Here is a 13,034-nt window from a genome sequence, read left to right as displayed (position 1 = left end):
GTGACGAGACCATTCTCGAAAGGTCTCAAGTACTACGACACTACTTTCTATGCTCATGGAAACCAAACCAGACTAAGTTACAGGTCAGGTCTGTAGAGAGGCAGCCCTGCTCACAGTCAGAATTCCTGTTTTTCTAGGTATTTCTGAGCTTTACAACCACCTGTAATTGTATAAATGTAAGGTAGAGCTGTTTAATGTCGTACTGTGGAACATTCCAGGCAGAGCAATGACATATCCAAAGAAACAAGCAGGTGACGGACCAATCAGTTCAAACACATACTGTCATCCCTTTTATCAAGATATCTGAAACTGCTAATCAATACTCAAGAACCAAGCTAAGAACTGTCTCCCATTTGGTCAAGAAGTCCAGTTAATTGAGTGGCGTTTTCCCTTTCTCATTTTTAGGTACATGTTAACCCTGACAGACCACCGCAGATCTCCAGGATTATAATGATGCTTCTAGACAGTCACCTTTAAAAGCTGATAGGAGCTGTCAAAGCTAGTGTCAACAGTGGGGCTAACGCACGCACTGTCCACTCCCAAAGTCTTTAATGAACCATGAGTGAAGCTAAATGAGGCTGCTGAGCTGTTACCATGGCCCGCCAGTGTCAGGCCATCTTCACCTCCTCATCCCTTCCTCCCTTCATCCCTCTCTCCATCCGCCTCTATCTGTCTCTCGCTCGCGTCCCTCCATCTCCCCCGTGTGTGGTGGAAGGTGCCAGTGGGTGCTCTGCAGTGGCACGAGGCTCTGCATGCAAATCAGAGCAGGGCTGCCACTGACACTGCTGCACTTACACTAATAAGAGCGCTGATAAGGCTGGGTCTGCGGAGTATACAGTGAATTATGGTTTTGAGTTGTTGTTTTCGTGTATACCTCTTTTAAGTCGATGTCAGTGTCATAGAGGCTAATGCATACACACAGTAAAATTGGAATAATAATGAATGATGATTGAATTGATAAACTTAGTCACCTTGGTCAACTTAGTCTCATGAAAATAACGTCTTTGTTAATGGAAGTGGGACATAATGACAAAAAATAACTATATACTAGGGTGTTCTAAGTTCCAGATAACCTCGATTAGAACCCTGCGTTACGTTTTAGCATCCAAAAGATGATTTAGGAAGAAATTTGAAAGAAAAAGGAGATGTTTTATAGGTTGCTCAAGCTGCATGTTTCCTGGAAAATGACTACTGGTAATTTTGTGTTTTCTAGTAACTTTTTATGGACTTTCTGAGTAATTTTTATGCAAGTTTCAGTTTGTGTTTGCAGAATAAAATGGCAAATTATTCGAAGACGTCTTATTTGTTTGGTTCGATATATTACAGTATAGAGTGTCTTCAGTAACCTCTAAATATTAATTTATTTGCATAAAATTTGGACCTAATAGGCTCCATTCACGTTACTTCACAAACCAGGAAGACATTTGGAAAGATGCGATTACAACTGTTCTGTTTGCAGTTGTAAGTCTGACAACAAAACTGAAAAAAAAAAATTGAAAATGGCCCAGTTTTCTTCATCTCCCTGTCATTGTAGGGTTCCTTTATGTTCAGCTAATCAACAATTACAACCATACCTCAGATGTCATTCGACGTGCCCAGTGTCGGTAACTACACCAAAAGTTGTAATCGCATCTTTCCTGACGTCTTCCTGGTTTGTGACATAAGCGTGAATAGAGCCTATATTTTGGCCAGCTATGGAACTAAATGCAGGGTTCTAATCTACAGAATCTAAAATACTATATACATTTTTCACATAAGGTTCATGACCTTTCTATACACTGGCTGTGGATTGTTATCACATCTTTGGAGTTATATTATTAAAATGAAATGCAAGCAGCAAAATTTTTGTCAGAATATGCAGTTTGTGTCATTTAAAGATCCTATATTACACAAAACTGACTCATGAATAACCCCTTTTTATGAGTCTGTCTACATCTCCAAAGCTCAGAATGCTTCGTTCCACCTTGTCATGTCATGAAGCGATAGTTTTCACGTTCCCAGCTTTTACCTTTAGTTCAGTAAAGATGTGCAATTCCAGGAAATGTCCAAATGATTCTAGTGAAGAGGTGTGGAGTTTAAAAACACAGTGAAGCACTTCCTGTATTATGACATGGTATCACAAGTTGGAACAGAGTGTTTTCAGTTTGAGAGAAGAACTCAGCCTAAATATGCAGGGTTTGTGTGTTAAACATGTGAATGAAACCAAACACAACTCCAGGTCTGTTTGTGATGAGGAAACATTAGAACAGAGATCAGAAATAAAGTACTGTGGGCCCTTTAAGTACTTGATGTTCAGCCTTGATTGCAGTACCTTTTTGTAAAACTGTACGAGCCGAAGATACATACATTTCTTTTAATGTAAGTGTCCTGATATGCACCAGTCCATCTGAACCCATCTTGTGTTCCTCCCCCACAGGCAGAAGAGGAGAGCGTGTGGTTGGATCATGTGCCTGTGCTGAGGGGAGCTCTGGTGCCATCATGAGGCTGCCCGTGGCCTCCTCTTCCTCTTCCTCCTCCTCTTCCTCCTCTCTGCCCCTGCTTCTCCTGGGTCTGGCCTGGATCGCCCTCGTGCCGCACCCGTCCTCCGGCGCTACCCCGTTCCCCCAGGACCTGGAGCCCATCAGCACGGTGGGCAGAGATGGTGAGTCTGTTACCATGGTGATCTTCTACAGTAAAGCAAAGGGGGAAAGACTAAGAGCAGCACTGTCGGAAGTAGCCATGTCATAATGTCAAATGTTAGTTTAAAGATGCACTATGAAACTTTTATGACATTGTGAAACTGTTATGGGTCCGTGACATGCTTGTTTCTATGGAGATGCCATTGCTCTCCACGGTATGACATTAAACAGCTCTAACTTAGATTTATTCAATTACAGGTGGTTTAGGGCTGCTTGATTATGGAAAAAATCAATTATTTTGGTCAATACTTGAAATCACAATTATTAAATTTTTAGTTACACGATGCATTTACTCAGCATTTCTCGCTCTCAAAAAAAAAAAAAAAAAACACTTTGTTATTGATAATTTATGCACAAACTTTCAAACTGAAAATAAATATAGGCTACAAATTTGTACCTTAGAACAGTTTTGTGGTGTATAAATCATAAAATGAATAAAATATACTTCCAAAATAAACTATATATCCAGCTGTTCTACAATCTCTATATTTACAATCTCTATATATACTAATGTATATATTTATATAAAAGAAATATCCCAAAATAAATTATTTCAACTCGTTTATGAGTTTGAAGATCGTTTGACGCACAAAATCAAAATTGCGATCAAAATTAAATTAATTGCACAGCAGGTGGTTTTATAGCTCAAAAATATCTATAAAAACAAGCATTCTGTGAGTGTGGTCGCCTCTCCACAGATCTGACCTGTAACTTGATCTGGTTGGGTCTCCATGATGATGGAAAGGTTTAAAGCCATACTGTGAAACATTTCAGACAAAGCATTTATGTCTCAATGGAGAAAAGTAACCAGAAAGTTGCACAATGCACCTTTAAAGATACACCATGTAATACTTTGGGTAGTTGCTATGGAGATTTTATACCTGCTTTGGACAGTATGGCATTAATCTTTATCCCACACTTATTCATTTTTACATGTTTTTATTGCTCAAAAGTCATTTAAAAACATGCGTTCTTTCTGCAAACTCGCTCGCCTCTCTGTAGATCTGACCTGTAACTTGGTCTGGTTGCATTACTCGCTTATTTCCATGGATACAAGTCAAGTTTAATGCTTAATGTTGTGGAATATTTCACCTGCCATCAGAAAAGTTAACTTTAAAAGATAAAACGGGCCCATAATTCACTCATTCACGTCGTCTAATGGCGCAATAAGGATAAAGTGATTCCTCATACCCTAGTTGGACGTTTTCGTTGCATGTTCTGCGGAGGTTGAGACAGCTGCGAGCTCTTTGTCCTGTTACACATCTGGGGTTAATTTATGGCAAATCCGGGCATTTGGATCTTGCTATAAGTTTGATCATTCCTGTCAAAAGCACCTTGTTCTACAGTCCATTATATCTGCGGACGTTAAAGCATTTGTTGGAAGTTCTCCAGTAGAGTTTGATATATGATTCTAGGCAGGGCTCCACAGTACATAAATAAAATGTTCATACAGAAAATCATTTAAGATGGATAACACATGTCAAATAAAATCATGGCTCACCTACATTTTCAAATCTTCCCATGTAAAGTAGGTGAGCAGGACTTCAGAGCGTGTATGTATTTGCGGAATATTTATTTGTTGTTGTATTCACTTAGTTTTTTTGACTATACAGTTGTTTAGTATTTAGTCCCTCTGAAATACAAAAAGGGGAGGAGCCTATTGTTTATGTTTTTAGTGGGAGGGGAAACTGGAGATGCAATATGACAGTGATGATGTAGTGCCACATGACTGCACCCAGGAAGTTCGCTGTATGGCACCCAGTCACTCCCAAGGTGCACCCATTCACTGCCTCCGGTCACTGCACCTGGTCACTGCATCATGTCATTGCACCCTGTCACTCCCAATGTGAACCTAGTCACTGATTCAAGGTGCACCCTGTCACTGCACCCAGATATTCATGAGGTGCACCCAGTCATTGCACCCTGTCACTGCATCTAGTCATTGCACTCTGTCACAGCACCCAGTCGCAGCACCCAGTCGCTGCACCCAGTTGCTGCAACCAGTCACTCCAGAACTTCACCCTGTCCCATCACCCTGTCCCTGGACCCAGTCATTTCACCCTGTCACTGCACCCAGTCACTGTACCCAGTCACACCAGAAGTTCACCCAGTCACTTCACCCAGTCACTGCCCACGGTCACTCCAGAAGTTCACCCGGTCACTGCACCCGGTCACTGAACACAGTCATTGCACCCAGTCACTTCACCCATTCACTCAAGACGTTCACCCAGTCACTTCACCTAGTCACTGCATCCCGTCTCTTCACCTAGTCACTGCACCCAGTCTCTTCACCCAGTCACTGCACCCAGTCACTGCACCCAGTCACTCAAGAAGTTCACCCAGTCACTTCACCCAGTCACTGCACCCAGTCACTTCACCCAGTCACTTCACCCAGTCACTTCACCCAGTCACTGCACCCAGTCACTTCACCCAGTCACTTCACCCAGTCACTTCACTCAGTCACTTCACTCAGTCACTGCACCCAGTCACTCCCGAACTGCAACCTGTCACTGCAACCTGTCACTGCACCCTGTCACTGCACCCAGTCACTGCACCCAGTCACTGCACCCAGTCACTGCACCCAGTCACTCCCGAACTGCAACCTGTCACTGCACCCAGCCACTGCAGAGGTGCACCTAGTCACTTCTTAAATATGCATCTTGTCATTGCACCCTGTCATTCCCGAAGTGCACCCTATCCCTGCCCGAGGTCCACCCGGCCACTGCCCCGAGCTGCACCCGCCGTAGCCCCTGCCCGCTGACGTAATAACCGGTAATTGACTCCAGAGGTGACGGAGACCGCGGCCCGCGCACCGTAATTGATCTATCAGGAAGAGAGCGCCGCACGCATTAGCAGGAATAGCCACGCCATTAGCCCTGCGTGCGCCGCCGTGTCCCGGGCCTAATGAGGGCCATTTGTCACCGGTGGTTCCAGTGGGTGACAGGGTGGCACCGCAACGAAGCACCATCTGCACCAGTCTATCAAACCCCACTGATAACGCCAACCGCCAACTGTGCATCCCATAATACACTGGAGTCAATTAACTACTGCAGCAGCTGGTTTGTTTTTTGCAGGAGTTATGTTAGGTGTGTGTAATATTATCAGATAGAGAAGCGGGAGGGGCTCTGTCATGTTCTAAGAGCTTTGAGTAGAGTCGCTGCTCCATGAACTAGAGCACAGGTGTCAAACATATGGCCCGGGGGCCAGATCCGGCCCTCCAAGACCTTTAATCTGGCCCTCGGCTGATTTTCTACTAAAATATTTTAATTATATTTTCTATTAAAATCTTGTTAATTTTCTGTGGTGTTTATCACAGCAGCGTCTCCAGCGTCTCTGTACGTGGCCCCTCCCACCAGAGCAGCACAAATGAAGACTTGTCTCTTTCCAAACGCTCTTAAAGGACGATCGTTTTGACTGTTGACCGTGACACCCTCATCAGAAAAATGTCCAACATGAGAAAAGTGGAGCCGAGTGCAGGATTTTACAACAAAAAATAACGTATTCCTATTTACATACAAGTTAATATTAAAACTTTGTGTTGAAATTGTATTTTTCTTAAAGTTTCTGGTTGTTCATAATATTATAATATTTAGTAAAAAAAAAAAAAGAGTTAGTCAATTAAAAAAGATTTCTGTAATAGATTTGTGTTTCTCTGCACAAATATTTGAATTTATTGTTATTTTTGGGGTTTATATGTCATGAGTTTTCTGATACCGGCCCTTTTGGGATCAAAGTCGGTTGAATACGGCCCCCGAACCAAAATGAGTTTGACACCCCTGAACTAGAGGATTCCACTGAAATAACTCCTGGATATAAATGTCTTATGTCATAGAAAAAAACACAGTACTAATAATGTTGTTTGTTGTATTTTTCCATCTGATCCATCTTATTTTTTTATTCGATTTGGTTTATTTTCAAAAACTAAATGAACACACAATACAGATTTTTATTCCAGTGCCATTTAACACCAAAAATAGTACCATTTCTGTCTCCAAAAAGCCGGACTCTGCTCCAAACCACATGCTTTTGCTGACAGAGAACTGGCTGTGGACCTCACCATTAAAAAGTCCCAAGCTGATCATTCGAAAGGAGACGAGTTTCCATTTCTCTTTGAGTTGGACACAGTCTTAAAACCACACATGGGCACAGTAGCCAGATGGAGTATTCAAGTATGTACTGTCACTTCAAAAGACTATTACTCAAGCAGTACAAAGCTAATACTGATTTAGGAGTAAAAAGAAAACTACTACTCAAGTAAGAGTAACTGTAAGAGTAAATGTGTATTTGTAACATCACATTTATAGTTTGAAGTTAGTGTAATTAGAAGGATAAAACATTAAATAATACACAAAATCTGTTATTTTCAAAGACTATAAAAATATGAGAAACTAAATCATATCTGAAGGAGCAGTGCAAGAAACACAAATGTTAAAACTTTTACTCAATAGTTTATATCTTACTCAAGTATGAGTGAAAGTATGGTCAGAAAACTACTCTGAAAAGTACTTTATCAAATGCACTTGTACTACCAAATTATGCATAAAACAGAGAAATCCAGCCACAACATAATCTACTGTCTTTTGTAGAACTACTGAAACCACCACACCAATTACGTACTGTCATTTCAAAAGACGATTACTCAAGTACTACAAAGTTAATACGATGTAGGGCGAAACGTCTTCAACCAAACCAACTTTTGTCCAGTCGACAAACTTCACCATGGATTCTACCTGGACGACTGAGGGATTCGTTGCATAATTTAAGAGTAAAAAATGCTGATTTAGGATTTAAAGGGAGTAACTGTGTTTTTGTAACATCAGATTTATAGTTTGAGGTTAGTGTAATTAGAAAGATACAACAGTAAAGAATCCTCAAAATACAGTATTGTCAAAGACCACAAACAGTTGAGCAACTAAATCATATCTGAAGTAGCGGTGCAAGAAACACAAATGTTAAAATCATTTCATATTGTCAGTGTCATGAAACTTTTGTCACAGTGGGAAGAGGAAACAAAACTTTTACTCAAGTAAGAGTACTTTTACACTGTCAAATACTGTATATTAAATTAGGAGTAAAAGTATGGTCAGAAAACTACTCTGGAAAGTACTACCAAATGTATTACCAAAATATGCAGGAACCAGAGAAATTCAACCACAACATAATCTGTCTTTTGTAGAACTACAGAAACTGCCACGCCAACTATGTACTGTCATTTCAAAAGACTATTACTCAAGTAAATACAAAGTTATTACTGATTTCGGACGAAAAATACTGATTTAGGAAGTATAAAGGAAACTACTAAGAGTAACTGTGTGTTTGTAACATCAGATTTATAGTTTGAAGGTTAGTGGAATTAGGATAAAACAGGAAAAAATCCACAAAATCCAAGTATGTTCAAAGACCACAAAAATTTGAGAACCTAAATCATATCTGAAGGAGCAGTGTAAGAAACAAACGTTCAAATCATTTCATATTGTCAACATGAAACTTTTGTTACAGTGGAAAGAGGAACCAAAACTTTAACTCAAGTATGAGTACTTTTACACTGTCAATACTGTATCATATGTATCAAGTACTTTAGCATATGTACTGTACTACCGACCTGTGCATAAAACGACATAAACCAACCACAACATAATTCTATTGTCTTTTGTAGAACTACTGAAACCGCCTGAAAACGACTGTCGCCCAAGTAGTACAAAGTTAACACTGATTTAGGAGTAAAAAGGAAAATACTACTCAAGTAAGAGTAAGTCAGGCTTGTAGTATGAAGTTAGAGTAATTAGAAGGATAAAAACGGTAAATCACAAAATCCAGTATTTTCAAAAACCACAAACAATTGAGAAACTAAATCATATCTGAAGGAGCGCTGCGAGAAACACAAATGTTCAAATCATTCGTGTCGTTCGTGTCATCAAGGTTCTTTATTTGTCATTCAAACATGTGAGAGAAACACATGACAGGACGAAATGTGCTCCCCGAGGCCCAGTGATCCAGAAAGAGATAAAAACAATAATAAATAAGCAATGTTAAAAAAAAATATATATTTAAAACAACAACATTTAGCAGTCCAGTGAACAAGCAGTAAAAACCTGGCAAGATAGAGACGTCAACATGAAGTTTTTGTCATAATGGGAAGAGGAACCGAAACTTTTACTCAAGTAAGAGTACTTTTACACTGTCAAATAATCTATATTAGTCAAGTAGGAGTAAAAGTATAGAGGAAGCTACTCCGGAAAGTACTACCAATTGTACTACCAAACTATGAATCAAACAGAAATTCAACCACAACATAATCTACTGTCTTTTGTAGAACTACTGAAACCACCACGCCAATTATGTGCTGTCATTTCAAAAGACTATTACTCAAGTACTACAAAGTTAATACTGATTTAAGAGTAAAAAATACTGATTTAGGAGTAAAAGGGAGTAACTGTGTTTTTGTAACATCAGATTTATAGTTTGTGGTTAGTATAATTAGAAATAATGCACAAAATCTGGTACTTTGAAAGACCACAAACATTTGAGAACCTAAATCATATCTGAAGGAGCAGTGCAAGAAACACATTCATATTGTCAACATGAAGCTTTTGTTACAGCGGGAAGAGGAACCAAAACTTTTACTCTAACTTTTATTAAAGTTAATACTGGCTTAAGAGTAAAAATTCTGATTTAGGAGTAAAAGGGAGTAACTGTGTTTTTGTAACATCAGATTTATAGTTTGAAGTTAGTGTAATTAGAATGATAAAGTTTTAAATAATCCACAATATCCAGTATTTTCAAAGACCACAAAAATTTGAGAACCTAAATCATATCTGAAGGAGCGAAACACAAGTGTTCAAATCATTTCATATGGTCAACATGAAACTTTTGTCACAGTGTGAAGAGGAACCAAAACTTTTACTCAAGTAAGAGTACTGCTATACTGTCAAATATATTACTCAAGTATGATGTCACAAAACTACTCCGAAAAGCACTTTATCAAATGAAATTTTACAACCAACCTCTATTGTCAGCATCATTTATTGTTTTGCCTGCCAATAACTCAGAGCTCAGAGTTATTCCACCACCAGAAGTTTGACAAAACCTCTGAACTCCTCAAAGTCTGTTCTTTTGTATCTGGCTGCGTGTGACTTTCCCAAGGACACAATCTAAAATGCTGCTGCGAACAATGAAAAATGAAACACCGCAATCCCAAACGCGATATTGTGTCAGCCATGTTTTGCATCAGTCCTCCTCTGCGCTCCAACTAGATTTGCTCGCGTTTCGTTTGAATTAAGAGCTTGTACTTGCTGTGTTTTTGTTACCTGGTCAGCCAGAACCACGCGCTTTCTCAAAACTTTGCAAAGACAAGTGGAGATGGAGCTGTGTCTTTTCTCCGCGATCTTAGAGGGTGTGATTGACAGGCAGGTTAACCAATCAGAGAGACGCATGAAAAACAAACACCAAACTATGACTTATCTCAGGTTAAAAAAAAAAGTTAGATTTTGCTCTGAATGTTACAAGAATTTTTGAGAGGAGATGGCTTCTGTCTCAAGTTTGGACAGAGGTTTTTCACCCTCTGTGGTCCGGTCCCAGTCCCTACTTCATTCAAACAGAATGTCGAAGGGACTGGCTGGTCTAGAAACCAAACTATTACCTTATTTTTTTGACTAGTATAAGTTGCATCAGCAAAAAATGCGTAATGAAGAAGAAAAAAACATATATAAGTTGAATTGAAATAAATTGCGCTTTTTTTTATAAAATCAGAGACTAAGAACCGACATTTCATCTTGAAAGTCAAGTTCTAGTAATAACAATAGAACAGAGAACAACAGACTGAATAGGCGTCTGGTATGTGAACATAACATATTAACAGTTATTCAGAAAACTATAGCATAAATAAAAGAACATAAGTTTACCAAACACTCCACCTCACTCCAAATCACTAAATCCATTGAATTCTTCTTCCTCAATGTCACTGAGCAACTCCGCTACTTCCAGAGGTAAACGGAGACCCGCTTCCTATTCTGCGTAACCGTCATCAGACTCAGCATCAGTTCCAGTTAGAATTATTTGGGCCTTTCTGAATCCCAACAGGATGGTTTCGATTGTCACTGAAGTTCAGGCTTTGTCGATCCATTCAGTGACTTCCAGGAAAGTTGCATGGCACCCGTCTGATTGCTGTGTTCTCCATTCCCACTTTTCCCCAGTCCCTCACAAGTTCCTCACTCTCTCCAAACTTTATTTCTGCTGCTCGATTACCATTTTCAGCTGAATATTTCACTAGTTGCAGCAGGATAGCAGCTTTTTTTTGCAGGAGACATGCTCAGAAAACACAAGCCTAGAGCGCCCTCTCATGGCCAGTCTGAAAATGTTAATATATAAGTCGCACTTTAGTATAAGTCGCAGGAAACACCCAAACCATGAAAAAAAGTGTGACTTATAGTTAGAAAAATATGGTAGTTATGTCAGGTAAAAGCAGTTATATATTTTGTTCTGAGTGTTACGAAGAATTTTCGAGAGGAGACGGCTTCCACATTTGAGAGTCACGTGCTACAATTGAGCAGCTGTGGTTGGACCGTCTCAAGTTTGGACTGAGTTTTTTCACGCTCTTTGGTCCAGTCTTAGTCCCTTCTGGATTTGAATTGAATGCCAAAAGAACTGGTTGATCAAACAAGTCTCTCTGTACAACCATTTCAGAGTTAACAATAATACATTAGCTCGCACAAGTCTCTTTTATAACAATGAAAGTGCAGTCTTGTTTTGCCCTTCATACCAAAAAGAATGCCTCGTCCCTCGCGATGGGACACTTGTTAATTGAGTTGCCTTTTGATTTTGTTTTGGCCCGACTCCTGGCACGGTCCCCCGGAAACGTGCACCGCCGGGAACCATTATTTAAATCGCGCTGACTTCTTTGACACTAGCGTCTAATTTGCAACTTAGGAGCTCTTCGTTCCTCCAAAGTCCACCTTCCACGAGCCCGAATTAGCATACACTGTCTGCTCCAGGAACACAAGGTCATGGGATAACCTTGGGAGCGCTTTTTAAATACCAAGGTGGAACGCATTTTTACAAGATTCAAATTTTGTTTTGTGAATAATTGTTTGGAAATAATTGGCTGCTGGTTCATTTGGAGACTAATTATGTGGTCATTAAAAGTGAACAAATACGAAGGGCCAACAACTGCTTGAACTTAAGTGTCTTGTTAATTTGGGTTACCAGAAATTGTTTTTTGATTGTTAAGAAAAATAAAGAAAAACTGTAAAAACATGCCATTTACGCATTCAGAAATTGTTGAAATTTTGTTGAAATTTAAGAATTTTAATAATAACAAGGCTACACTACAATTTTGCCACCAGCTGCTATTCCTAAAACTTATTTGTTGTAGTTGGTGGGGGTGGACAGTTTTCAGTGACCTTTCTATCACCATGGAGACCAAACCAGACCAAGTTACAGGTCAGATCTGTGGAGAGGCGACCTCGCTCAGTCAGAATGCCTGTTTTTCTAGGTATTTCTGAGCTATAAAACCACTTCTAACTGAATAAAGTAGTGAGTAAAGTAGAGCTGTTTAATGTAATACTTTGGAACATTCCAGGTAGAGCAATGACATATACATATAAACAAGCAGGTGGCGGACTCTCCATCAGTAAAGTTACACAATGCACTTTTCAGTCATTCATTTCAGAACGTGTTTGTGGATGTCTCAACTACTACATAGGCAGCAAAAACGGTTCGTTTTTTTCAGTTTTCGATTTTGTGTTTAAATGAATAATGGAAAAAACTGGTAACAGCCGTTTCCCCTTTCTGTGACTTAAACTGCGATGCTGGACTTTTGCACCACAAAACAGGACTAAAACAGGACTAAAACAAGACTGAAACAAGACTAAAACAAGTCTAAAACGGGACTAAAATGGGACTAAAACAGGACTAAAACAGGACTAAGGACCAGGACCGTCTCAGTCCTGGTCTTGGTTCTGGTCTGGTCTTCATCTCGGTCTCAGTCCCAGTCTGGTCCTGGTCTTAGTCCTGATCACCCTACAGTCTAAGCAGATGGACCTCTGGGCCCGTCCCGACACTCTGGTTCATTGCTGGTTTAGTACTGGTTTTGTCCCTGTTCTGTCCCGGTTCTGTCCCGGTTTAGTCGTGGTTTAGTCCTGGTTTAGTCCTGGTTCAGTCCTGGTTCAGTCCTGATTTAGTCCTGGTTCAGTCCTGATTTAGTCCTGGTTCTGACCTGGTTTAGTCGTGTTTTAGTCCTGGTTCAGTCATGGTTTAGTCCTGGTTTAGTCCTGGTTCAGTCCTGGTTTAGTCCTGGTTTAGTCCTGGTTCAGTCCTGGTTCAGTTCTGTTTTAGTTCTGGTTTAGTCCGTATGCGGTG

At 40.0% G+C, this 13,034-nt stretch overlaps 1 protein-coding gene across 2 annotated transcripts in view; it reads left to right on the top strand.

Moving 5' to 3' along the window:
- The window catches only part of sema6e (sema domain, transmembrane domain (TM), and cytoplasmic domain, (semaphorin) 6E), a 501,529-nt gene that overhangs the window by 313,601 nt on the left and 174,894 nt on the right, over positions 1-13,034 (top strand). For both annotated transcript variants that reach the window (XM_055163313.1, XM_020924606.2), the window contains one exon: positions 2,417-2,641. In XM_055163313.1, the coding sequence (XP_055019288.1) occupies positions 2,479-2,641 (163 nt within the window). In that variant the 5' untranslated portion in view covers positions 2,417-2,478. The remainder of the gene's footprint in view (positions 1-2,416; positions 2,642-13,034) is intronic.

This window comes from Boleophthalmus pectinirostris, unplaced genomic scaffold, assembly GCF_026225935.1.
Source record: "Boleophthalmus pectinirostris isolate CB_2022bp ecotype Guang Dong unplaced genomic scaffold, ASM2622593v1 HiC_scaffold_6, whole genome shotgun sequence".
Classification (NCBI taxonomy): domain Eukaryota; kingdom Metazoa; phylum Chordata; class Actinopteri; order Gobiiformes; family Gobiidae; genus Boleophthalmus; species Boleophthalmus pectinirostris.
The sequence above is the reverse complement of the archived record's forward strand: the minus strand, read 5'-3'. Positions and strand labels throughout refer to the sequence as shown.